Source organism: Sinocyclocheilus grahami, unplaced genomic scaffold (assembly GCF_001515645.1).
Source record: "Sinocyclocheilus grahami isolate Dianchi unplaced genomic scaffold, SAMN03320097.WGS_v1.1 scaffold208.1, whole genome shotgun sequence".
Taxonomy (NCBI): domain Eukaryota; kingdom Metazoa; phylum Chordata; class Actinopteri; order Cypriniformes; family Cyprinidae; genus Sinocyclocheilus; species Sinocyclocheilus grahami.
Window position 1 is genome coordinate 2,185,156 of NW_015505387.1, and position 27,812 is coordinate 2,212,967.

The 27,812-nt window shown below is 36.4% G+C and overlaps 2 protein-coding genes across 7 annotated transcripts in view; both read left to right on the top strand.

Annotated features, from left to right (window-relative positions):
* The window catches only part of acot7 (acyl-CoA thioesterase 7), a 67,883-nt gene extending 49,771 nt beyond the window's left edge, over positions 1–18,112 (top strand). For all 3 annotated transcript variants that reach the window (XM_016286296.1, XM_016286297.1, XM_016286298.1), the window contains 2 exons: positions 5,682–5,866; positions 17,746–18,112. In XM_016286296.1, the coding sequence (XP_016141782.1) occupies positions 5,682–5,866; positions 17,746–17,844 (284 nt within the window). In that variant the 3' untranslated portion in view covers positions 17,845–18,112. The remainder of the gene's footprint in view (positions 1–5,681; positions 5,867–17,745) is intronic.
* A 4,423-nt stretch (positions 18,113–22,535) lies between these two features.
* The window catches only part of gpr153 (G protein-coupled receptor 153), a 63,100-nt gene continuing 57,823 nt past the window's right edge, over positions 22,536–27,812 (top strand). For all 4 annotated transcript variants that reach the window (XR_001610300.1, XR_001610299.1, XR_001610301.1 and 1 more), the window contains exon 1: positions 22,536–22,791. The gene's annotated coding sequence lies outside the window, so the exon portion shown is untranslated. The remainder of the gene's footprint in view (positions 22,792–27,812) is intronic.

Here is a 27,812-nt window from a genome sequence, read left to right on the forward strand (position 1 = left end):
GCCGGATGAATTCTGGAGTGTGTAGGGATATACTGTCTGCCCAGATTCAGTCAAATGCTGCAAAGTTGATTGAGCGGCGCTTCATAGTCAAATGGACAATGACCCAAAAAATACAGCAAAAGCAACCCAGGAGTTTTACAAGGTAAAAAAGTGAAATATTCTGCAATGGCCAAGTCAATCCCGACTGAGCATGCCTTTCACTCACTGAAGACAAAACTAAAAGCAGAAAGACCCACAAACAAACAACAACTGAAGTGAACTGCAGTAAAGGCCTGTCAAAGCATCACAAAGGAGGAAGGAAACCCAGTCTCTGGTGATGTCCATGAGATCCAGACTTAAGGCAGTCATTGCCGGCGAAGGATTCTCAACAAAATATTAAAAATGAACATTTTATTTATGATTATATTTATTTGTCCAATTACATTTGAGCCCCTGAAAATGGGGGGACTGTATAAAAATTTTGTAATTCCTAAGCATTGTATGTTATTTTTTTGTTCAACCCCTTGAATTAAAGCTTAAAATCTGCACTTCAGTTTCATCTTGATTGTTTCATTTTTAATTCTGTTCTGGTGGCATACAGAGCTGAAATTATGAAAACTGTGAAAGTGTCCAAATATATATGGACCTGGGTGTATATAGGGCCTTTCGCACCGCTTTAGTTCCAGAACTAAATGTACAGCACTAAAGTACTGGGATGATTTTGCGGGAACTATTTCCCAGTACCATTTAAAGGGTTGCATTCGCACTGAGAGTGTGTACTAAGAAGTGACGTAAGCCGGTCGACAGCATCGTCATTTGTGCGCGGCGTTCAACAACCAAAACAAAGAAGAACAACATTAACAACAGGAGAGGATGGAGGACGCTGTGATCGGAGCTGTTTTTGTTATGTCTCGTGGGTTTCACAATAATGGACATGGAAACTCGACGTATACGTAAAGCGATTGAAAGAACGGAAAGGAGGACTAAGAATCTCCAACGACAACTGGCAGTGCTACATTTGCTACAAATGCCTGCACTTCAGGGACCGTCCATCTATCGCTGTTCTCCATACTTGCGAAATAATTTGACACAATGTTTACAGTATGTTTACACTGCGTTTTAAATCATGGAGGGTGAGGGCGTTTTTGTATGTGTTTAGCAAATCAATGTCTACTTATGTCACGATTAGTACCAGTTGTGCTGGTTAGACCCTGCTCCGGAGTAGGAGCTAATTTGGTTCTCGAAAAAGGCAGTCCGGTACTAAAATCGCGCCCATTTCCGGCGGTGCGAAAATGCCAAAAAGTAGGTAGTTCCACAATTAGTTCTGGTACTATGAAAAGGTTCCCGTGGTGTGAAAGGCCCTTATGTCTGGTATTATATATAGGCCAACTGTTCATTTTTCCTAAGAGACCAGATGCATTGACTGGAAAGAGAGTGAAGGAACGATAGAACAAAATAATATATCTGCCCTCAGGCTCTGTTTCCATGGAAATAAAGATTCTACGTATACATCAAAGAGGGCAGGAAATGGACCTAACAATTTCAACCATCCTCTTTTTCTCAGCCTTGTTCTAAACGACAAATTGCCATGAATGCTTTTTAAATTGGCAAGATCCACTTTTCTACACTGTAACTAGCAATTCAGAGTCCTGAGGTCTTATTAAGCCATTCTGCATCTACCTCAGAGTTCCATTAAATGTGTAAAGGTTCATTTAAGCATTAGTTTTTCCCAGAATCCATTAAGAGTATGTGCTATATAAGGGATAATGAGGTCTGTCCATTCCTGGGCTGTGTTACAAAGCCGCATCACTGACAGGGCCAGTGAAATAAAAAAAAAAATTAAAGTGAGATCAGATCAGAGTCATCGGATATAGGAAGCTGCGAGCAATAATTGTTAGTTTGGAGGGGGCTACAAGGATGGTCACCCCCACCCACAACAACCTTCTGCACATTCACGCAGCCTCATTAATTCTCTCATTCTCCATGCGGACTGGAAACGTTTTATCTTTTTTTGTGTGTTTGTGTGTTAGTTATGAGCTTTACACATAGTTACAATTAAAGTGTGTAAGTTGCACAATACATTACACCAGTGGTTGCCAAATGGTGAGCCACAACCCAAGAGCTCATTCTGATCTGATCATAACTAGTCTGGTTCAGAGAAACATCAGAGAAAAATTATACCAAATGCAATGGATGTGCTTCTCCATTACTGAGGTCGATGCAGTACGCATCTCGATGCATAGCCAACGATACAATACATTACAGATACATATGAAACAGCTACTGATGTGATACGATTTACCCCTATTACCTAGTGCGATGCGATTTCGAAACAGTTGAAACCGTTTAGAAATGAGAAATCAATACATATAAAATATTGGTCACAAATTGTCACTTTCTAAATAATAAAAGTATAGCATATCTACTAATAATTATATATAAATAAATTGGGTTATACCATATGTTAGAAATTATGCAACGTGATACAAATGCCAACTTGCATTCGATGCACAGTTTTATAAATCGATGCATCGCATCCTTAACTTTTATGCCGATGCACCAATGCAAATCGGTGAATCTTACCATCCTACTAAATGCAAGTAAAAAATGCAACAAAATGCGCATTCTGAATAGTTAGAGCAGCAAAATAATAATATAGCTTAAATAGAAAGGAGAGAAAGTAGTTCATTATTTTGATGCAAAATCATCTTTCACTTGGTAGATTCTAGCCGAAGTAGACAGGAGCCAACATGGACAGGTTGCGTGACATGCACTCATGCTCAAAAACCATTAGGCTACTATAAAAGTAAAAAAATAGGCTCATTTTCCAACTCCCCTATAGTTAACAGTTGAGTTTTACCGTTTTCTAATCCATTCAGCCGATCTCCGGGTCTGGTGGAGCTTTTTAGCACTTTTAGCTGTAGCTTAGCATAGATAATTGAATCTGATTAGACCAGGGGTCAAACACACCTGAACAAGCTAATCAAGGTCTGAAGGGTTACTAGAAAGCTACAGGCAGCTGAGTTTTAATTAGGGTTGGAGCTGAACTCTGCAGGGCTGCGGCTCTCCAGGATCGGAGTTCGCCACCCCTGGATTAGACCGTTAGCATCTCGCTCAAAAATGACCAAAGAGTTTCAATATTTTTCCTATTTAAAACTTGACTCTTCTGTAGTTACATCGTGTACTAAAAGACAGACGGAAAATGAAAAGTTGCGATTTTCTAGGCCGATTTTCATTTTCCGTCCAGAAGAGTCAAGTTTTAAATAGGAAAAATATAGAAACTCTTTGGTCATTTTTGAGCGAGATGCTAACGGTCTAATCAGATTCAATGATCTATGCTAAGCTACAGCTAAAAGTTCTAAAAAGCTCCACCAGACCCGGAGATCGGCTGAATGGATTCGAAAACGGTGTACACGATGTAACTACAGAAGAGTCAAGTTCCTTTAAAGAAAAATATGGACCAATCTAGGTTGATCGATAAATCTGGAGCTATTGGACCTATGCAGACAATCTAAAAAGAGATATTAGGCAGCAATTTCCACACCCAACTTTGGTTAAAATACAACATAAATCAGCCTGTACCAAGGAAGTGTGTAATGGCTGTGCCACTAGAACAGGGGTGCCCAACCCTGCTCCTGGCGATCGACTGTCCTGCAAAGTTCAGCTCCAACCCTAATCAAACACACCTGAAGCAACTAATTAGGGTCTTCAGGATCACTTAAAAATTAAAGGCAGGTGTCTTTGATTAGAGTTGGAGCTAAACTTTGCAGGACAGTCGATCGCCAGGAGCAGGGTTGGGCACCCCTGCACTAGAAACACAAAATAAATACACAAAAACAATGACTATTTTCAAACTGGTTTCCTGAGCACTCTTTCTCTCCATCTCTGGTAAAATAACACTTGAGATAATGCCTATAATGCTAGTTAAAGCAAGATTTAATAACATAGCTAGTCTTACTAGAGTTCAAATAACTCAACTGGTGGAACACACGTACAGTAATGATCAAATGTATACATGTATATTGTACCTTGAACAAGTCTCTTTTAATAAAAGTGTCGACCAGATAAATGAAAAGTATTTAAACATGCATTTATTAAACATTATTAAACATACATACATTAAAAGGGATCATATGATGCAATTTCAAGTTTTCCTTTCTCTTTGGAGTGTTACAAGCTGTTAGATCTTATCTGCATAGATAAGATCCCTAAAATTGCAAAGACTAAAGTCTCAAACCCAAAGAGATATTCTTTAAAAAAGTTAAGACTTGTCCACGCCCTCCTAAAACGCCTCGTTTAAACACGCCCCCACATGTCTACGTCACTGTGTGGGAAGATTTGCATAGCACCACCCAAATGTTCACGCAAAGCAAGAAGGCGTAACTTTGATTCTCGCTGTAGTATGGTTGCTGCCGCCGCCATGTCGTGAAGATGCTGTGTGTTTGGTTGTGAAAGCTAAACTACTTTGTTTGGTCTTCCAAAAGAGGAAATGACTAATAATCAGTGGTTAAGTTGTATTTACAACACTGTTCCAGAACAGTGCAAACCAAATGTTCAGATGAGTGCAGCGCATTTTACGGAGGACTGCTTCCTGATCCTGGGAAAGTAGCCTACAATGCCGGCTGTGCACAAAGGTTGTTTCTATAAAGTGGGGCAATTCCAACTTTGCAAGGACAGTCTGGTGCTTCTGACTCACAGCCTGTAAGTACGTTTTCATATTTAAAGAATTTGCCACTGACGATTCAAACGCGAGTTTTGAGCAGTGTAGAGTAGCGCTTGTTGTTTGCCGCTTCTCAGATCACAAATGCAGACATGGTTTTATGTTTATGTGGCGCGATACGCAACGCGTAAAAAGACAGTACAAGTCATTATAATCCGTAATTATGTCCCCACTGGATGCAACAAATGCCTCGTTTATAATGGGTTTTAATGTTTTTTTCTCGTCGCTCTGGCCGGACATAGCATCACAGTATGGTAAGGGGCGTAACATTTCCGTCACACGCTTGAGGTATTCAGCCAATCACAACGCACTGGATAGCTAGCCAATCAGCACACCTCGCTTTTCAGAACGATGAGCTTTGTAAAAATCAATGCATTTCAGAAATGCGGGGCATAGAGGAGAAACAATAATGTACAGTATGTGGAAAATAATGTGTTTTTTTTACTTTAAACCGCATAAACACATTTCATTACACCAAATACACAAAATAAGGTTCTTTTTAGCAACATCAAATGACCCCTTTAAACAAGGGCAGGCATCACATTAGGCACAGGTCTCTGAAATCCTTGTGACTACAGCTATTTTATTTGATTCCTTAGATGACAGATGACACGTCAGACCACTAAAAAAAATGTATAATAACTGGGGGAAAAAAAATAACAGACAATGTTTCTACAAATAGCTTATTTTTAGTTGAGTCTCCACATTGAATTGTAGTTAGAACCCACTGTTTATGTACTCATTAATTAATCATAATAACAAGGTTGCCACATTAAATCTGTAACTGTGTTGTTATTGTACATTTATTAGATTAGTGTATACATAGTACATAAACTTTCCTGCTTACTGTAGCACTTAGTGTCCCACCAGAAAAGCTCGATATCAGCAGGCTGTTTAATTCTGTGGACACCTTTGTCTTACAATGAATGCGGCATCATGTAATATCAGTAGATGTAATACCTGACATGATGTGTCCCTGCAGGCTGTGTCATTACTGTTTCCGGCCGAATGACCTTCACCAGTAATAAGTCAATAGAGATTGAGGTTTTCGTTGACGCTGACCCACTGGTGGAGGCTGAGAAGGGAAAATATAGGGCTGTCACAGCCTTCTTCACCTACATCTCCCTGGACAAAGAAAACAAGCCCCTTCTAGTGCCACCGCTGAAGGTGAGTAATGCAGAGTTTATACATGTATGTACTGTGATATAGGAATATTGATGAATATAATGTGAATGTAACACTTTTGAGACAAAAACAAACAAACCTTAAATTACGTTTTAGTGTAAAAAGCGCTGTCTAGTATGTATTCTGAGTCATGTGCATGAGACAGGACTTGGTGACCTACATTTCAAGATTGTTTCCTAACATGAGGCAGCACAAAAGACTATGGATGATTATTTGAAATTGTCTTCTTGAGGGTGATGCTTTCAGTCCTTGGTCTTTCCATTCATCATGGCAGAACAGGGCTGTACTGGTTGTAGAGCACCCAATAAAAGAATGCAAAATTAAGAATGCCTACTGCAAAATGTCAAGTGAAAAATAAGTAAGGAAATAGTATAATTTAGGTGTGAACTGATTACAATGTTTTGTTGCACTTTTGTGTTATTTGCAATTAAATAAAAATATAAGTTTACATTTATTTCAAATGCAGTTACTGCATCACAGTCTGATCACAGTCTACCCCACAAAGACCAAAAGGACCATGTGTTGAAGTTTAGGCGTACCCTAATGAGTAGTTTATTTGTGTGTTATTTGATTTGTAATTTGGTTGTGAGAAAACACCTGAATCAGTCATTATATAATAAATATTTTGGGTCATGTAATGATGTAATAAAATATGTGCCCCAAGACCCTCATGAGCACATGACTTATGCAACAAATAAAGGATTTACATAAGATTGGCCTCAGGCAGATATTCATTCTTGAACAGAAGGCCAATCAATCATCATTTTGGCTGTAAGCATGCATGCAGAGTACGCCACCGATATGGTAGTGACAGAAGGTAAGCTCCATAGATGCTGGCATTCTCAGCTCCCTACTGAAAACTCATAATAGCCACACTGTGCAGCATCGATACACAACCTACTCTGTTGTTTGTGCATACTGAGTCCAGAAGCAGCTGGGTGATTCTATAATTTGGGGTAAAATTAATGCTTATTCCCAAAAATGATCACCATTTTTTAAATTGTATTCCGTTTATTTTATTTAAATGATCTTGCTTTTCAAAATGTCAGATTTCAAAAGGAACATAAAATGTTAATAAACATCTGTATTTGTTTATTTGTATATACAGCTCTGGAAAAAGCCTCTGCAAAATTCTCAGTTTCTCCAGTTTTACTATTTATACCCTAGTGAAAAATATACTTAAATGTATTTGAAATATTGCAGTTGTACTTTTGGTAAACTAAACTCTACTAATACTTAATGCCTGCAAAATTGGAACAACTAATTTTGTGCTTAAAGCACTTTAATTTTGCGGAAGTAGTGCTGAGTTCTAACTGAAGATATACTTGAGTATATTTGATTGAGCTAAAGTGGAACTATTGCAAGTATACTTCAGGTACACTTTAAATATCTTGCCTTTTATATTGCATACTATACAGAGATCATACAATCCTTATTAATAGTGATATTAAAACACATTTTAGGCATAATATTAAATGTGCATTGTGCAATAAAAAAACAAATAAAGTTTAATTATAATTTTATATCAATAAGTCTTAAGTGATACATCTAACATGTCAGGATTTGAAGTATACTTAGTATGAAATAAATGTATTAAAATATGGTAGGTATGTTTTAGTAAAATTAACATTTATATTTTATTCTTTAAACTACTACTGACACCATTTCTCCCAAATTCCAAATAAACATATCGTCATTTAGAACATTTATTTGCAAAAAGATGCAGTGTTTTCAGACCTCATATAATGCAAAGAAAACAAGTCCACATTCATTTTTAAACAACACAATACTAATGTTTTAAGTTATCTAACTTATTGAACTTAAATCAGTATTTGGTGGAATAACACTGATTTTCAATCACAGCTTTCATGCATCTTGGGATGCTCTTTCACATTGCTGTTGGGTGAATTTATGCCACTCCTGACACAAAAATTCAAGCAACCCGGTTTGATGTGGTGGCTTGTGACCATCCATCTTTCTCTTGATCACATTCCAGAGGTTTTCAAATTCAGGTCTGGAGATTGGGCTGACCATGACAGGGTCTTGATCTGGTGGTCCTCCATCCATAACTTGATTGACCTGGCTGTCAAGTCAAGTCAAGTTACCTTTTATTTATCAGTAGTAAACCAGTATCAGGAGACCTTAATGTTCAGACTTGGGTGTAGGGATGAATGAGATCTGAAATTTACTGAGGGACAAGACCATGTGTAAGATTTCTTAGTAAAGGTTAGGACCTGGGATACAGAATTCTAGATACATTGAAGCTTATTAATTGGCTTGATGGGCAAATCATAGAAGACAGAATTACAATAATTGGGTCAGGAGGTGATAAAAGCATGAACTAGAATCTCATCATTATTGATATTTAGGGAAGGATGTTAGAAGCAAATTATTTATAATGCATCATGTTACTGTCTTTAATGATCGTACAGAAAATATCAGACATACTGTATACCTGCAAAGAACACTTTTAAACCAGTGTTTATCGAAATGCATAACTTCAAATGTAACAGACTATCTAGTAATATAAAAAACTGCTGTTTAAGTTTTGCAATTACATACGGTACACTGAAGGCACTACATGTTTTGTTAAGAAAGTTCATTTAATTTTTTTACTTTGGTTGATGTCAGATGTATCCCTAAATATAGAATCATCCAGCTACTTGCTTTAGAAATAACTTGATTGCTTTTCAGCCCTATTTGTTTTAGGTCTCCTTTCCATAAATGGAAATGCAAATGAAAACTGCATGAGCATCAGTCATATTGTGACTCTTCGCTCTTATGTTTCAGAATATAAATAGTATATTGACAGACTATTCCTGCTATTTCAGACTTCAGGTGTTTTTTCTTCCTTCAGTGAAAGATCTTTCATTCTATTTTTAGGATTTCCAGTTTTAGCTCTTGGTGGAGGGGAGTTATGGGCTGGGAGAGGGGTGATCGGAGCTGGCGGAGTGAAAGTGCAGAGAAGTGGGGGATCATGGGATGGGTGGGACTATTGAATGGCATGCTGCACACAATGAAAGCTGCAAGGATCACCCAGACGTTCAGATGTTTGCCTTTTCAGAGTGAGCATTATGACAGGGTCTTCTCAGGAAACATTTCAGAGAAATTAGAAGGAAAGCATCATGTTCTAACAAGAACAATATATGCAGTAAGTATTTTTGTCTTTTTTTCAGTAACAATATCTAAAGACTTTTAAGATAAGGTCAATTTACTTGGGGATCAAAATTATTTAAAATAAGACATGTTTTAAGAGAATGTATCATGAAATTAGTAACAGAAAATACTCTTAAATAACAAGATATTTTCTCTTAAGACAAGTCTTAATAGCTTATATTACACAATTTTGCATCTCTAGTAAATGCATCTTGTTTTAAGTGTTTAGATATTTTTTTACTAAAAAGACATGACAAAAATACTGATTACAAAAATGATTTTGCAGTGTAGTCACAGACTTTCTGGGCCCATTAATGAATGCATTTGACAAACACTCAGCTGGTCCATGCCGCACAAAACAAGTTGAGTTACCCTAGCAACCACTGGGTTTGCAGCATGATAACTGTTTATTTTTAGAAATGGCATGCGATGTGTGTGCAATAAGAGGTTAAAAGCGTGATATCACACATCAAACATGAATACAAACAGAAAACAAGATCACTCATTACTTGGTAATGAAATTTCCAGTGCTTTCCATGTGAAAACATACTAATAAGATTTCCTGAATCATAAATTTCTGTATGTAAGCATTGCATTTGTGGCAATAGACTTAGGAAAGGACCCAGTAAAAATGCATGTTCTGTCAGACAGACTCATAACACTTGGACTGAATATAGATAGAGTTTGGGTTACATACCAACGAAATAGCGACACGGTCTCTTGTTCCAAACCTGTATGACATTCTTTCTTCTGTGGAACTCAAAAAGAGATGTTTTGAAATGTGTTCACAATGTCCATTTTCATACAAATAAGCATATGATAACTAGAGGCTATCGAAAAAGGTATCATAACAGTAGTTCATACTGATTGTACTTTATACTCCAAATCTTTTGAAGCCATAGCCTTGTGTAGCAAACTGTCCACAGTTTGTGCTTCCATATTAAAATTGCCACATCAAGATGTTTCTTTGATGAATGTATGCAGAAGATTTTGTAAAGTGGAAGATTTTCTGCAAATAACAGAGCTGGCCTGGGGCTCAATTTCAAGCTTCCATTATAGTGCATTTATCCTCTATTTGAAGCTTTATATCGTCTGATCATTGTATTCTTTCGTACTATGGAAAAGAGCAGCATGAACAATTTGCAAAACATCTTTGAAAGACATGAATATGATTAAAGGGCAGCCTAATCATTTCTATTTTTAGGTGAGTTAAATATTAGCAGCTGGCGAGGCCAAGATGTCATGGGTGTTCTGGCATATAGAGATGTTTTGAAATGTGTTCACAATGTCCATTTTCATACAAATAAGCATATGATAACTAGAGGCTATCGAAAAAGGTATCATAACAGTAGTTCATACTGATTGTACTTTATACTCCAAATCGTTTGAAGCCATAGCCTTGTGTAGCAAACTGTCCACAGTTTGTGCTTCCATATTAAAATTGCCACATCAAGATGTTTCTTTGATGAATGTATGCAGAAGATTTTGTAAAGTGGAAGATTTTCTGCAAATAACAGAGCTGGCCTGGGGCTCAATTTCAAGCTTCCATTATAGTGCATTTATCCTCTATTTGAAGCTTTATATCGTCTGATCATTGTATTCTTTCGTACTATGGAAAAGAGCAGCATGAACAATTTGCAAAACATCTTTGAAAGACATGAATATGATTAAAGGGCAGCCTAATCATTTCTATTTTTAGGTGAGTTAAATATTAGCAGCTGGCGAGGCCAAGATGTCATGGGTGTTCTGGCATATATCTTGAACTCTGAAAGCCACCGTCTTAAAGTCAATGAATATTTTAATCAGAGCGCCTTTACCAAGTGTGATATTTTAAAACTGTCTCACCCCTGATATAACGTACAGTGGATTTCCAAAGAAATACTTCCAAAGAAGATACCTGTGTAGTGTTTAGTTGTGCACTAACATGGAGAGGCATTCTGGGAGCAGCTGCAAAGGTCACAGAACGAAAGGTTAATTGAGACGTTGTGGATCAGAGAGCTAGTTAAAGCACTTCTCTACTCTATAGCTGGATTATCTGCACAGTATAGTAAAATGTCACTTGTAAAATAAGAATAGTGATTTGATACTAGATTATTCATCAATAGGATAATGTTACAATTTTAGGTAAGTTTGGTTCTAGGCTGAATCAGAGCCATTTTGCTTTGCTTAGTCTTGTTTCCTGTTGGTTGTGTATGAGAATTGATGTAAAGATGTTTATAGGTGTACGAAATATAGATTTTGAATGGCAAGATCTAAAACAGGAAGCACACTACAATTTGGCTGAAAGCATCTACGAAATAAAGTGTAAATGGAGCCTGGACGTTAATTGGCTTAGTTAATTACGGAAATGTGCATATATTACATTCATTGTAATACTGTAATATTGTTTTACCAGTGAAAAATGTTGCAGTGTTCTTAGTAGCATAAATAGACTGCTTTTCCTTCACTCAGCTCACCATTAACCAACAGTATAGTTGTTCTTGTTGTGCCAGTCAGCCAGCCTGCATCATCATGACATAATTTTCCTGTTTCGTGATCAGTTACATGACGCTTAAAGCATAGATAGCAGCCTTCATGCCGCATACTTCTGATTTTGCATGTGCCAGCCAAGCAACTGCCATTGAGATAAAAGCTAACCATAGCATTCTCCTGGTGTATTGGCTATACTTGGGTAGAACTTATGTAAATACACCAACAGTAAATAGTACACCTCTGAATTACTGCAAATGTTTAAAGATTCAAAGTAGCAGCAAAACTTTAAAATTAAGAATTACTGAAAGCACCTGTCACTATTTTGCCTTTAACCCCAGGTTGCTCTATTTGCAATTAGTGTACTGTTAGGAGAAATGCTCTCTTCATTAAAATAAGCTACTTTGCAGCTACTAAAAAAATAATAATAATAATTCAGGCAGACCACAGAGTGACAGCTAGCCATCAGCTGATGTTTTAGCATTGGTTTTCGCCACTGTTTGAGCAAGTTCTTGACACTAGGTTAACTGGGGAGACTGGTACCATTTCTTTCTTTATTATCATTTTAAATGTAATAAATTGATTCAGTTGTGTTATTGTGGTGGGTGGTTCAATTATTTTGTTTTCGTAAATGTCTGTGTAAAAGTCCCAAATGTCTATTTTGACTTGGTCCTGTTTATTCTGTAAAGCCCTATAAGCATATTTATTTAAATATTACAGTTTTGTATCAGACTGCTCTAATAGTTGAATTAAAGCAGATAATATTGTTGTGACGTTTGAATAATTAGGGGTGTTTTTGTATTGATGTTCCAGTGTGGTTTTTTGTTGTTGTTGTTGCTGTATGTAAACATGCTAGATGGATGTCTTTGACCATTGCTCTTACGCCTCACACTTAACATGACATTCCAAATATATGGTGCTAAAGGTAAAATAAGTTTTATATAAAAAAAACCCGCATCTCAGATCCTTGCCTTTCTTTCTTGTTCTACTGCTCGTCTTCCATTTTTCCATTTGCATCTTTTGCATTTTCCGTTTTTGAAAATGTGTCCTGTATCGGCCCCTTGATTGGCATGGATCTATAAGCTAAAACAGTAGGCTTTGCAAAAAGCTACTGTCATTTCCCAATATTCTGTATCATGATCAAATTTAAATTCTTTTGCAAATTGAAGTAAAGTACAAATGATGGGGACATTGCTAAGCAGTAATGCCCTTTCAAATGTCTAATCACAGTTGCTTGCTGACAAAACAGCACAAATGTGACCCTGGACCACAAAACCAGTCGTAAGTAAATATTTGTAGCAATAGCCAACAATATACTGTCTGGGACAAAATTATAGATTTTTCTTTAATGCCAGAAATCATTAGGACATTAAGTAAAGATCATGTTCCATGAAGATATTTAGTAAATTTTTTACCGTAAATATATCAAAATTTTATTTTTGATTAGTAATATGCATTACTAAGGACTTTTGGACAACTTTAAAGGCGATTTTCTCAATATCTAGATTTTTAGTATCAGTTCAAATAGTTGTATCTCGGCCAAATATTGTCCTATTATCCTAACAAACCATACATCAATGGAAAGCTTATTTATTCAGCTTTCAGATTATGTATAAATTTAAATATACATATAAATTATGTATAAATCAATTTCCAAAAATTGACCCTTATGACTGGTTTTGTGGTCCAGGGTCACAAATGTGATATCATATCATCTGTATCGAAAGCTGGTATATTAGCAGCTGATTATTTACCTTCATGTTGCATAACAATGGCACTTCACTGCAGTTGTTTCAGCCAAAATGCTTTAAGTGTAACTTGTGTAATTAAAGATTCCTTTAATCAGCTCTTTTCCATACAACAAACAATTTTTGAACCTGAACTCAATTGCAAATGACATTTCACAGGTTCCGTTGAAGAGGAGATTATCAGTGAATATGGGCTTCTGGCTCCTTTTGTATGGCTTCAGAAGATGGACTACTCTACCTTAACCCATTTTTATGCTTTTTGGAGTTTTTGTTCATTTTGGAGCTGTACAAAAAAAGTGCAGTAATGTCGAAATGAACTGGTTTTATTCAAGCCGTAATGTTACTCAACTTTTTCATATTACGTTGCACCAACTAAAGTATTTTTTTAGGTCGAACCAGGCAGAAAAAAACCATACATCAATGGAAAGCTTATTTATTCAGCTTTCAGATTATGTATAAATTTAAATATACATATAAATTATGTATAAATCAATTTCCAAAAATTGACCCTTATGACTGGTTTTGTGGTCCAGGGTCACAAATGTGATATCATATCATCTGTATCGAAAGCTGGTATATTAGCAGCTGATTATTTACCTTCATGTTGCATAACAATGGCACTTCACTGCAGTTGTTTCAGCCAAAATGCTTTAAGTGTAACTTGTGTAATTAAAGATTCCTTTAATCAGCTCTTTTCCATACAACAAACAATTTTTGAACCTGAACTCAATTGCAAATGACATTTCACAGGTTCCGTTGAAGAGGAGATTATCAGTGAATATGGGCTTCTGGCTCCTTTTGTATGGCTTCAGAAGATGGACTACTCTACCTTAACCCATTTTTATGCTTTTTGGAGTTTTTGTTCATTTTGGAGCTGTACAAAAAAAGTGCAGTAATGTCGAAATGAACTGGTTTTATTCAAGCCGTAATGTTACTCAACTTTTTCATATTACGTTGCACCAACTAAAGTATTTTTTTAGGTCGAACCAGGCAGAAAAACTATGTTAGGTAGCAACAGCACATTTCAGGTCAGGTTATTGTTACTCGTCTAAAACATGCTTTATTAAGGAATAGGCTCGTATTTGCATGGCTGAAGAAACTTTGGGCATCTAATGTAATGTTCATTATAGATTCATATTCATAATGGATTAAATTTCAGCGTTGACTTTCTGCTGAGAAATTGTTTGCAGTGACAGTTAAGAGAGTGACAGATGTTATTCAGATAATCCACTTATTAGAAATGCAAGTCTTGATTACACACATTGCTCAGTCAATGTAAAGAAAGTATATTGCTCTATCTGCTGAGAGCTTCATTAATTTCACTAAATTGTATAATGTTTCACACTCTGGTGGTTTCTGCTAGAGCAATCACTGGTCTTCTGCCAGTCAGTCTCTCTGTGACTGAGGCACTGAGCTTCCCTCTAGCTTAATTTAATTTGTTCAAGACAAGCACTGCTGCCATGTCTCCGTGTCTTATCCTGGCCTCATCACGAGCCCTGAGCAACAGGACAGTCACTGACCCAGTCAGGATTTCCATCAAGGTCACATGATGTTGTTTTCAGATTGAAATTACAGGGAGAGCTGTTTTGTTTTGCCTTTGTTGCAAGAAACAACTGTTCACATACAAGTTTCATTAGTTAAATCAGGTTATTACAGAGCTTAATGGAATATTTCATTCTTGTTTGCCAGTGAACAGTCAAATATGACCCTGGACCACAAAACCAGTCATATGGGTACATTTTTTTTAAATTGAGATTTCTACATCATCTGAAAGCTGAATAAATAAGCTTTCCATTGATGTATGGTTTGTTAGGATAATAGGACAATATTTGGCTGAGATACAACTATTAGAAAATCTGGAATCTGAGGGTGCAAAAAAAATCTAAATATTGAGAAAATCGCCTTTAAAGTTGTCCAAATTAAGTTCTTAGCAATGCATATTACTAATCAAAAATACGTTTTGATATATTTACGGTAGGGAATTTACTAAATATCTTCATGGAACATGATCTTTACCTAATATCCTAATGATTTTTGGCATAAAAGTAAAATCAATCATTTTGACCCATACAATGTATTTTTGGCTATTGCTACAAATATACCCCAGCAACTTAAGACTGGTTTTGTGGTCCAGGGTCACAAATATGTTTCTTTAATGACAGCCAGAACTGCCACACTTAAATTAAATAAAAATAAGTGCAACAGTTCATATGCTCTCCGTTAAACTGGGTCACCTCAGAAGCATAAAATGAGCCTCAACATCAGCAGCCCTGTGAAGTTTAGTGTATCTGCTTGAGCTTATATAACCTTGCTGTGGATATGCATCATATATCTGTGATCCTCATTTGTGCACAAATCAGCCAGGCTGCTTCAGTTGTCACTGCACAGTTTGTTCCAGGAGCGTGAACAATGAGTTTTACCACGCAAGCACCATATAGTGTTGCAGAAGAAAATTCTTGAATAATAGAGCCTCAACGGACAACATACTGTATTAAGAACCTCTGCTTTATTGTACATGTAGCTCACTGAATAGAAAGAAAAATATATAGGTTTAATTGACTTTGTGTGTATATGTATCTCAAGTGAAACAAAAAAGGAAAATATATATTTATGTTTTATTGTAACGACTTGTTTGTGAAATGTGCAGAACTGTATTATGCACTAATAAAAGTCTGCTAATGCAGCTACAACTGGTTTGCAGTGACATATCTGTTCAGTGTACCATTAATCGACAGAATGTTACAACCTAATCGCTTTTGTGACAGACAGACTGATAGATAAGCAGACAGACATCTGTGCACCAGTTCACTATCAGTGTTGGGAAGGTTACTTTGGAAATGTAATCGGTTACAGATTACAAGTTACTCTGTTTAAAATGTAATAAGTAGTGTAACTTTTCATTTACTTTATTAAAGTAATGTAACTGATTACATTTGATTTTTCTTTAATGACAGCCAGAACTGCCACACTTAAATTAAATAAAAATAAGTGCAACAGTTCATATGCTCTCCGTTAAACTGGGTCACCTCAGAAGCATAAAATGAGCCTCAACATCAGCAGCCCTGTGAAGTTTAGTGTATCTGCTTGAGCTTATATAACCTTGCTGTGGATATGCATCATATATCTGTGATCCTCATTTGTGCACAAATCAGCCAGGCTGCTTCAGTTGTCACTGCACAGTTTGTTCCCTAAGGTTGGCCGCCATCTGCCACTGCCGCACATGACTAGCTGGTGACCTATAGCCAATGATAAGAATAGCCATGGTGTAGTGTGTGCAGCTGCAAGATGAAGCCTAACGTCAACTGACATCCTGCTCTCTCGCGCAGTATTGTTGTTTGTCTGTGATGAAGCTGCGCTCCAAAAGCAAACATCTTTTGTCTTGTTTTAGATCTCCCAAGAAATTAGTTTAGTGGAAAGTCACAGAGCACAGTAATCTTAAAGGGTTAAATTTTTTATAAGGGCCACTTATATTGTCAGTGGTGTTTTTTTGTCAAAATAACTCATAATCCTAATTTTTTAACATGACCCTCTGACCCATTTAATTAAACTTGTAGGTGTAGAAGCCATTTTCAATCAGGAATTCCTCGATTTCACAAATAATTACAAAGAAACGGCAAGTAACACAAATTAAAGACTGAAATCATGTTTTCTTGTAAAATATATAATCTAATAATTTTTTTTTCTACTTAGTTAAAAAAAACAAAAAACAATGCACTCTCTTCACTTGTGAAATGAGAAACAGTATTGTATTGCATTGCAGCAGGTTTTCTGTCAGACCCCCATCCCTCAATAATAGCCTCTTTGCACTCTTTAAGTAATGTTTTTTAACTAATTAATGTATTACCACACAAACAAGCTCACAATAGGCATAATTTTTTTTACAGCATTCATTAATCTTTGTTAGTTTGATTAATGTATTGGCCAACACAATAAGCATTATATTTTACAGCATTCATTCATCTTTGTTAGTTCATAAAATCCAATTGTTTCTTGTTTGTTCATGTAAGTTCACAGTGCATAAACTTTTAATACATGTTGAAATTCACACATTTAAACAAAATCATGTTTTTTGAATAGATGGACATGGCATGTGAAAATGACAGATTCCATAGTGATGTTTTTACAGACACCCAGTATCAGTTAGACATCGATACAGTCCAGCCAGACTGACAGTGTTGTGAAGACAAAATGTTAACATGTTTCCACCAGTAAAGTTCTCTTGTAGTTACTTTTGCATTATTTATTGTGAAGTACAGCAAGATAAACACAACTACAAACTTTCACTGCAGTTGACGGGATGTTTAATGCTCAGGTGGGAGAACATAAAATGAGGAAGTGCTTGTGTGAACATATTCTGATAATGTTCTTAACACTTCAGTGGTTTTCCATGATATCTGTATGACCTTCAAAAGTGCAGGGTTTCCAGGACACCACGATATCCAACTTCACTGTGCTTGTGTGTAAAATGTGTCTTTTATCTCCTTGCAGCTGGAAGGTGAAGAGGAGCAGAAGCGGTTTGAAGAAGGGAAAGCACGCTACCTGCAGAACAAGGCAAAGAGACTCGCAGATAAGGAGCGTCAACAATGACTTTTACCACGCAAACACCATATAGTTGCAGAAGAAAATTCTTGAATAATAGAGCCTCAACGGACAACATACTGTATTAAGAACCTCTGCTTTATCGTACATGTAGCTCACTGAATAGAAAGAAAAATATATAGGTTTAATTGACTTTGTGTGTATATGTATCTCAAGTGAAACAAAAAAGGAAAATATATATTTATGTTTTATTGTAACGACTTGTTTGTGAAATGTGCAGAACTGTATTATGCACTAATAAAAGTCTGCTAATGCAGCTACAACTGGTTTGCAGTGACATATCTGTTCAGTGTACCATTAATCGACAGAATGTTACAACCTAATCGCTTTTGTGACAGACAGACTGATAGATAAGCAGACAGACATCTGTGCACCAGTTCACTATCAGTGTTGGGAAGGTTACTTTGGAAATGTAATCGGTTACAGATTACAAGTTACTCTGTTTAAAATGTAATAAGTAGTGTAACTTTTCATTTACTTTATTAAAGTAATGTAACTGATTACATTTGATTACTTTTCTAAATTTCTGTAAACCAGGTAGGGTTAACCTTACAGTAGTAAGATTATAATATTTTCATTTTAAAGGGGTCATCGAATGCAAAATTCACTTTTACATGGTGTTTGCATATGAATGTGTCTTAGCAGTGTGTGAACACAACTACCCTACAATGATAAAAATCCCCAAAAAACCCAAACAGTCTCAAGCGGTTTTGATTTTCTGAGCAGTATGACCTCAGGCCCCACCCACGACCGCTGACATACTGTCCCGTATTTGCATATCTCCGCCCTCAGCCAGTTGTACGCTGCCTTTCATTTTCTCTGCGCTCGGGCAACTGTAGCGACAACAGTCTTTCTAAGCAATGCAGGTGTTTTGTAGTTGGATGTAGAAGAACATCCCGACATCAGAGCCACTGAGGACACACTTTGGTGGGCGGAGTTGGTGTAAATAGCCACTGCCAAAAAGGCGGCCTATTTGCACTTAGTGTAAATAGACACTGCGATTTAGGAATTTCAGTTTATCATAAGGGTAGCTCAGTAAAGAAACTTAAACATTCTTTCATTTGACTTTTCAAAATGCTGATTACAGATATAGTTTGTTTTTTCTTTAATATGACACATGATGCTATCATTTTGTTAAAAAAAAACCTTATTATAGTTTTATTTTAAGGTGATGTTGTTACAATTTAATTAGTAATTAAGTAAGTAATATTACTGAGTAGTATTAAGTAACTACATGTACTTACTATAGGGTTAAGGTTAGAGGTTTGGTTTGGGGTTAGTTTCTTTTAAATATGCTTTTAAATATCTACTGTTATTACTATAGAACATAATAAAATGCTCAAACTGGAGTTAGGCTGATATAAAAGTAAACCGCAACTGATTATTGATAGCAAATAAAGAATGTTCACGCTATATAAAACATGAAATGTACAAACAATGTTAAATCAAAATTTTGTAGGCTAAATGGTAAATGTGACCCTGGAGCACAAAACCAGTCATAAGGGTAAATTTTTTTTAAATTGAGATTTATACATCATCTGAGAGCTGAATAAATAAGCTTTCGTTAATGTATGGTTTGTTAGGATAGGACAATATTTGGCCGAGATACAACTATTTGAAAATCTGGAATCTGAGGGTGCAAAAAAAATCTAAATACTGAGAAAATCGCCTTTAAAGTTGTCCAAATGAAGTTTTTAGCAATGCATATTACTAATCAAAAATTACGTTTTGATATATTTATGGTAGGAAATTTACAAAATATCTTCATGGAACATGATCTTTACCTAATATCCTAATGATTTTTGTCATAAAAGAAAAATGGATAATTTTGACCCATACAATGTTTTTTTGGCTGTTGCTACAAATATACCCCAGTGACTTAAGACTGGTTTTGTGCTCCAGGGTCACAAATGTCCTTTATCACGGCCTCTGTGTTCTGCCATAAGCTAATGATTTACTGCTGTAAATGTGGAGGGGGCATCTTCTGTCATTAATGGAATGTACTCCATAGAATAGTTCAAAATAGTTCTGCAAGCAACGAAAGTAAACAACTAGAACTTATCCATATAAAAAATGGAAGCCTGTTACCATAATTTGTACAGTATATCTAGTCATGCCAAATTTAGTCCAAAGTAGGGAAAGTGGTGTTTATACTGGGTTGAACTCTGTTCTCATGGGAGTACATGGAAAGACATTGGGATGAACAAGGAATTTATTTTAGCTGGGAAGCTGCACCATGTGACAGATGGTAGTGAGTGATATTATTTCAATTTTCTATAATATTGTCTTATTTTAAGACAATGGAATGGGAGTACTATTCATGTATTGTTTAAAACATTTTTAGTGTTAATCAATGATTTGTTTGATTAGAGAAAGGCTCAGTCATTAAAAGCTTCTAATACATGCTTGCCTAACAGAATGATTCAGGATGATTTTAAATTGGTAATTGTTTTAAATTGGTAAGCTTCCCTTTGTCCTTGTTAGTTTGCAGTTTTGCTGATGTTACAAATGTAAAGCTTTTATTCACAAAATTAAAATGGTCCTATCAAAAATGACAAAAATTGATAAAGGCAACAAAATGTGAGTGGTACTTGCCATTGCTAATATTTGCAGCAATATGCTAGTGTGTTGCGAAAGTATTTTGAATATTTGTAGTGTATGTCCTGCAGTCCTGCAGAGTTCAGCTCCAACCCTGAAAACAAAACTCACCTGCCTATAGCCTTAGTAATCCTGAAGACACTGATTAGCTTGTTCAGGTGTGTTTGATTAGGGTTGGAGCTGAACTCTGCAGGACTGCGGCTCTCTAGGACCGAACTTGCCTACCCCTGGACTAGGCCATATCCATCTGTTCTTGTTTTTTGAGAGATGTGCCAAAGATGCCAGCATTAGAGAGGGAAGGAGTCATGCTGGGTTTCTCAGCGTGTAGATAAGCAGGTAGGAGTGCTGCTGTCTGCTCTGACGCTGAAGTTCTGGAGATGTCCCCAGAGCTATGAAGCAGAGCAGAAGAGGAGTGACTGTGCCTGAGGCCGGGATGAATGAGTAGGCTGGATGTTTGCTGTCATGATTTACTTCCAGGTCACCTGGCTCAATGCAGAAAGAGGGAGGCATTGTAATCATTTCCTGTTATTCCTTATATATTACTGCTTCTCTCGCTATTGATATTCAGTGCAATGTCAGACTCCTGCCTTTTATTTCCCTGGAATCAAATGAATATTTCATGTGTTGTAAGAAACAGCTTCTTTATATAAAAGCTGTGCAGCTGAACTAGAATCAAGCTGTGTAGAAAATACTAATGTTTTCAAATGGGAGTCAGGCTAATATAGCTAAAGTAAAACTGCAAATGAGTCTTGGTTTGTGCACTCATATAAAATGTACAAATCCTGTTAATCTGGGGCCAATTCTGTAAATGGTAAGTGTCCCTTATCACGGCCTCTGTGTTCTGCCATAAGCTAATGATTTAAAATGTAGAGTGTGTGTCTTGAGTCATTATTAATGAATCTTTTCTATTAACAGGATAGTTCAACAAGCAACCCAAGTTAACAGCTACGACGTATTTATATAAAAATGAAATGTCTGATGATGCAATACTGAATTCTAATTTATATGGTTGATCCATTGAAGTGGACTACTATAGCAGTGGGCGCTATAGTAGCCTTAAAGGAAGGTCTTTTCATACATTAAGCAACTCATGAAGAAGGAAATCTTCCCAAAGCGTGTTATGTAACTGTGTGATAATGTCAATGAAATAAGAAAGACAACATGATGGCCACGGTTCGCTGTTCTCACAGGAGTAATGTAGGCTAGTTCATTATTTTACGGCTCTCTTGTTTATGATTGGTCAATGTAAAAACATTTGCATATGCAGGGGAAGATTGATTGATTGATGTTTGTATGTATGTGTAATTATTTATTGATTTAGTTAGATATTTAGTTAGTATAATGATGATGCTATAAGTGTAGGCCATAATTAACAATTGTACCACACGATTCTTCTCACATAATAAAATAATTTTTCCAAAATGAATGTATATTTATTTATTTGCTATAGTCCAGGGCTGTCCAAACTCGGTCCTGGAGGGCCGGTGTCCTGCAGAGTTTAGCTCCAACTTGCCTCAACACACCTGCCCGGGATCTAGTATGCCTAGTAAGAGCTTGATTAGCTGGTTCAGGTGTGTCTAATTGGGGTTGAAGCTAAACTCTGCAGGACACCGGCCCTCCAGGACCCAGTTTGGGCACCCCTGCATAGTCGAATCAGCCTTTAGTGTCGCTGGCATGTGTTGGTTTTACTGATATTTATTTTCCAAAAAAAAAAACACTAAAAACATCAGTGACAGGTGAAAATAACCATTCCACACAAAAAATAAAATAATAAAAATACCATGGTGCGTTTTATTTTTATTTTTTGTTGAGCAGCATAAAGGCAATGTAAGGCCAATTATAATACATATCATATATATACATAAAATGAATTTAATGTAACCTGGGCTAGTTTTACCAAATTAAACTTCTTAAAAAGTTGACTCAATGACATTCATGAACCGTGTATGCGCAAAAAGTAGAGATTTTCGAACCTCATCTGGTCACAGTCCGAGAGAGAGAGAGAGAGAGATAGAGAGAGAGAGAGAGAGAGAGAGAGAGAGAGAGAGATCTGATCCCAGCCTCCCATCATCTGATGCTCATTCATCCTCCTCCTCCAGCAAGACCTCAATGAGACGCTCTCCTCCATGATTTCATCTTCTGTTCACCTCTGGATGCGTAAATGGTGGTCTTTCTTCAACGGTTACTGCCACATTTAGCCATATTGTTTCCGTTTCTGAAGCGCTGTTCTCGGGTTTGGAATTAAATAGCGCACAAACCGAAACTGAGGAAATAAAGGTTGACAATGAAGCAGCAATACATTTGAATCTGGAGATATCGACGGATATCTACAAAAAGGTGGGTCAGTAGTATAACGTTTCCTTTCGCAATCCACTTAAACAGTCGATATAATCTGTGCGTAAATGTCTGTTTGTGATTTTTATGATGCATTTTTTGAGCGTAACACGTTCGTGCATTTTGATTTAATGCACAAGGTTGAAAGATTTGAAAGACGCGATTTCGTTCTTTCGATAGCCTGTAAGAAGCTGATAGGATCAAATGTGAGTTGAAGAGAGAAGATACAACTGAGGCTTCATTTAATACAGTTCAACGTTATCACATGTGACATACCGCCCACAGAGCTCACATTACGAACAACATCATAGACTATACTGAACACCTACGACTGCAGTCAACTGTTCATTACTGCTTCATTGCATTTTAACGATCGGTGACGAACTCTCGTTTCTACTACAGGGTACAAAGACACAAACACGTTATGAGCCACTCGAATAATTAACAGTTTGCAATTAAGACGTCTCAAATGGCATTAGGATTATAAACGTCTAGTGTAAGCATATTGACACCAGCTCCCTCCTTCAGCTGACTGTAAATGGATGCGTTTAGCCATCATCTGCGTGACAGTCAGCACTGAAAAAAACAATAATGTGTAAGATTTACTTAATTTTTATTTTGCAAGTTTGTGCACATACATTTTAAGTACAATTTAACCATTGAATCTAGTAAAATCTACTTAACTAAGTCAGATAAAATTAGCAAAGGAAATACGTGAATTTAACATGGCCAGTTAGAGCTTGATGAGCAATTTTTACTAATTTCTTTAAGTTAAATCTGCAAGACTCAAGTACATTTCCCTCAGTTATGGTTTATAAAATGTACTCAAACAACTTAGCACTGGTAAACAACCATGCTATTAAAACATGTTCACTTGCAAACATGTAAGTAAGCAAGCAAGTAGACAACTGGTTATCCTTTGAAGATAATATGTCCCCTCAATATAATTATTACCCAAATGAACACAGGGACCTCAATACTCATGACGGTAACAATCAGTGGATAGTGTTCGAGTATGAATGGGTCATTTTGAGTAGAAAATTAACTCCAGATATCACAAAACAGTAAGTTACTAAACCTTACAACAAAATCAACCATAAAACAGTGTAAGTACAACTTGAAAATTTTAACCGTTTTAATTATTCATGCTCTAGTGCCTGATGGGAAAAAACGGGATCATAACTTTGATATTTACTTAAAGAATCCTTGTAAACATAAACAATTCCAAGTAAAATATACTTATAATTTCAAACTTTAATTTCTACAAGTTTAAATTGAGTAGTAATATAGAATTTACTTTATTTATTTTTTTATTCTTGCCTGAACTAAATTATTTAATGTAGAAATTACATTTGTTTTTATGTAGTATTTACTTCACCACAAATTATATTAAGTATTAACATATTACAGGTAGTATTACATATTCCTCGTCACATTAAGAAAAGTTAGCTGCTTTAATATTGCAAGCAAGATAAATCAGTCCATTAATTTAATTTATTTGGTATTTTGTTCTGTCATGAATAATAATTTTGGATAGCTATTGTATTTATCCATCCATGATGCATTACCATGCATTAACAATTAGCAATGTAAAATAAAGTGCTACCTGCAATTGTGAAAAAGAAGTGTGCTGAAATGTATTGATGTGCATTTGTGGAGTACTTGAGATCTTAAACTGTATTTGCAGATAATATAATTTTAATAATAAAATTAAAGACAACTTAAGTGTACTTAAAGAGAGTGCACTTTCCTGACTGTTTCTTGAGTCTTGAGTCTTCTTACATTTAAGTACATTTTTAAAAAGTGCACTTTGTAATAATCAAAGATTAAAAGTTTACTTTAAAGTACACTTTAAATCATTATGTTTTCATATATTTTGCCATGCTTTAAAGAAGAACATGCTTTGACTAACATAATCAAACATGTACTTGAAGTAGCCTACTTGATTATAATTTCAGCTGTAGCATGTTATTCAGTGTTACATTTAGGCCTGGTTTCACAGACAGGGCTTAGACTAAACCAGGATTAGGCTATAGTTCAATTAGGACATGTAAGTTATTTTTATAAATGTGCCTTAGAAAAAACACTACTGGTGTGCATTCTGAGACAAAATAAAGGCACTGATATTTTAAAATCAGTCAGAGCAAATTTCTTTCAATTGAAACAGCTCAGACTTAGATTTTAGTGTGGGATTAGGCTTAAGCCTTGTCTGTGAAACCGGGGGATAAAGTTATATTTTAATTGTACTTAAACTGCAACTTCAGGATATCATCACATTTGTAATTACTAATGTATTTAAAGGGGTCATATGATGTTGCTAAAAAGAACATTATTTTGTGTATTTGGTGTAATGAAATGTGTTTATGCAGTTTAAGGTTCAAAAAACACATTATTTTCCACATACTGTACATTATTGTTTCTGCTCTATTATTATTGTTCCTTTCTGAAATGCGTAGATTTTTACAAAGCTCATCGGTCTGAAAAGCGAGGTGTGCTGTGATTGGCCAGCTATCCAGTGCGTTGTGATTGGCCGAATACCTCAAGCGTGTGACGGAAATGTTACGCCCCTCACCATATTGTGATGATGCCCTGTCCGGCCAGAGCGACGAGACAAAAACATTAAAAGCCATTATAAACTAGGCATTTGTTGCATCCAGTGGGAACATAATTACGGATTATAATGACTTGTACTGTCTTTTTACGCGTTGCGTATCGCGCCGTGTAAATATAAAACCATGTCTGCATTTGTGATCGGAGAAATGACAAACTACAAGCACTACTCTACACTGCTCAAAACTCGCGTTTGAATCATCAGTGGCAAATCCTTTAAATATAAAAAACTTACTTACAGTCTGTGAGTCAGAACAGCCGGCATTGTAGTCTACTCTACCAGGATCAGGAAAAAGTCCTCCATAAAATGTGCTGCACACATCTGAATATTTGGGTTGAACTGTTCTGGAACAGTATTGTAAATACAACTTAACCACTGAGTTCTAGTTGTGTCCTCTTTTGGAAGACCAAACAAAGTAGTTTTCCTTTCACAACAAAACACAGCGTCACACACGGCGGCCTTGAGTGAGCGGCGGCCTGCTGGCTAGAAACTGAATGTATGTTTTTGTACACTTAACTGCAAGTTAACTGCTATTAAATTAATATGTATTATAGTTTAAATTTACTGTATATTAAATGCAATTAGCTGAAATTGAGTGCTGTTTTGACCCACTTAAGTAGGACATCAGTATGTGTTTCATAATTACTTAAATTGTCTTTGAAATATGGTTAAAATGTACTTCTCAATGTACTGACAAACATTTATGGTACACTAAAATACACATCATTGTCAAGTCTATTGAAATTTCATGTATTTAAAGGGGTCATATGATGCAATTTAAATTTTTCCTTTCTCTTTGGAATGTTACAAGCTCATGGTGCATAAAGAAGATCTGTAAAGTTGCAAAGACTAAAGTCTCAAATCCAAAGAGATATTCTTTATAAATTTAAGAGTCAACCACGCCCTCCTAAAACGCCTCGTTCTAACACGCCCCCACATGTCTACGTCACGATGTGGGAAGATTTGCATAACACCGGCTGTATGAAAGCCCAACGATGCTACCCAGAGGTATCTTTATGTCTATAACCTTTTAAGGCTTGAAAAAGGCCTTGGAAAAGGTTCCTTGGAAAAGGAACAAGTCAAAACATGCCCGGACAAGTATCAGGAGGCAGTCTATATGTATGGGTGGATAGATTGATTTGTTCATTGTGCAAGAAAATGGACTACAGCATGTTTGTTTCTTCTGTGAGCGATTGATTAAAAAGTAAGTTATCCGTTTTATAGTCTATGCTAAGTCAAATGTTGACACTTGTTCAATACTGCTTAACTGTGCATGTTCCACTGCATAATTGATATTCATAAGCTAAAATTGTACACCTGTTTACGGTACATATTTAAATGATAAACACTTTGCCAAAATAATGCAGCTATTTAAATGCAAATTGAATGCTTTTATTACCTGATATTTGATACTGTTATTTACTGTCACTGCTGCTGTGTGTAATGTTTATTTCTTTATGCTAGCCATATTATTGTTTATATTACAAATTTTATATTGTATTCTGTTTTCTCTGTTCATTGTAGACCACACACGCCCACATGCATCCCTTATGGGCAAGTGCCTGTAACAATTCAAACATGCAAAGATAATTCAAATAAAATCCTTCAATTGGGACCTGCTCTCTTTCTCACGTTTCTCTAACCAGAAACTCCCCTCACCATTTCTACTTGTACCTAACCGAACCCTTGAGCGTCCCATACGCTCGTACACCGGCCAAATGTTCACGCAAAGAAAGAAGGCATAACTTTTATTCTCACTGTAGTATTGTTGCTGCCGCCGCCATGTGGTGAAGGTGCTGTGTGTTTCGTTGTGAAAGCGAAACTACTTTGTTTGGCCTTCCAAAAGAGGACGAAATCCTCTTCGTCATGCCTGGAGCTGATCCGTGCTGGTCGCTGAGGAAATACATCAACTTCGCACTGTGAATCGCCGGATCGGCTTTCACCGTGGACGAAGCGGAGTCCAGCGTATGGCGTGTGGCAATCCAGTCCATGTGGTTGCTGCAAGCCTGCCTGCCTCTGCTCATGCCCGGACAAGTATCAGGAGGCAGTCTATATGTATGGGTGGATAGATTGATTTGTTCATTGTGCAAGAAAATGGACTACAGCATGTTTGTTTCTTCTGTGAGCGATTGATTAAAAAGTAAGTTATCCGTTTTATAGTCTATGCTAAGTCAAATGTTGACACTTGTTCAATACTGCTTAACTGTGCATGTTCCACTGCATAATTGATATTCATAAGCTGTTAAGCTGATATTCATTGTCCTGTTGCTAAAGGAGGATCGTCTCAGGTTACTTATGTAACCATGGTTCCCTGAGTAGGGAACGAGACACTGCATCCTCTAGGGGTCGCTATGGGGAACGCCTCGTCGTGACCCGTGTCTGAAGCATACATTGAAAAAACACCAACTCGTTG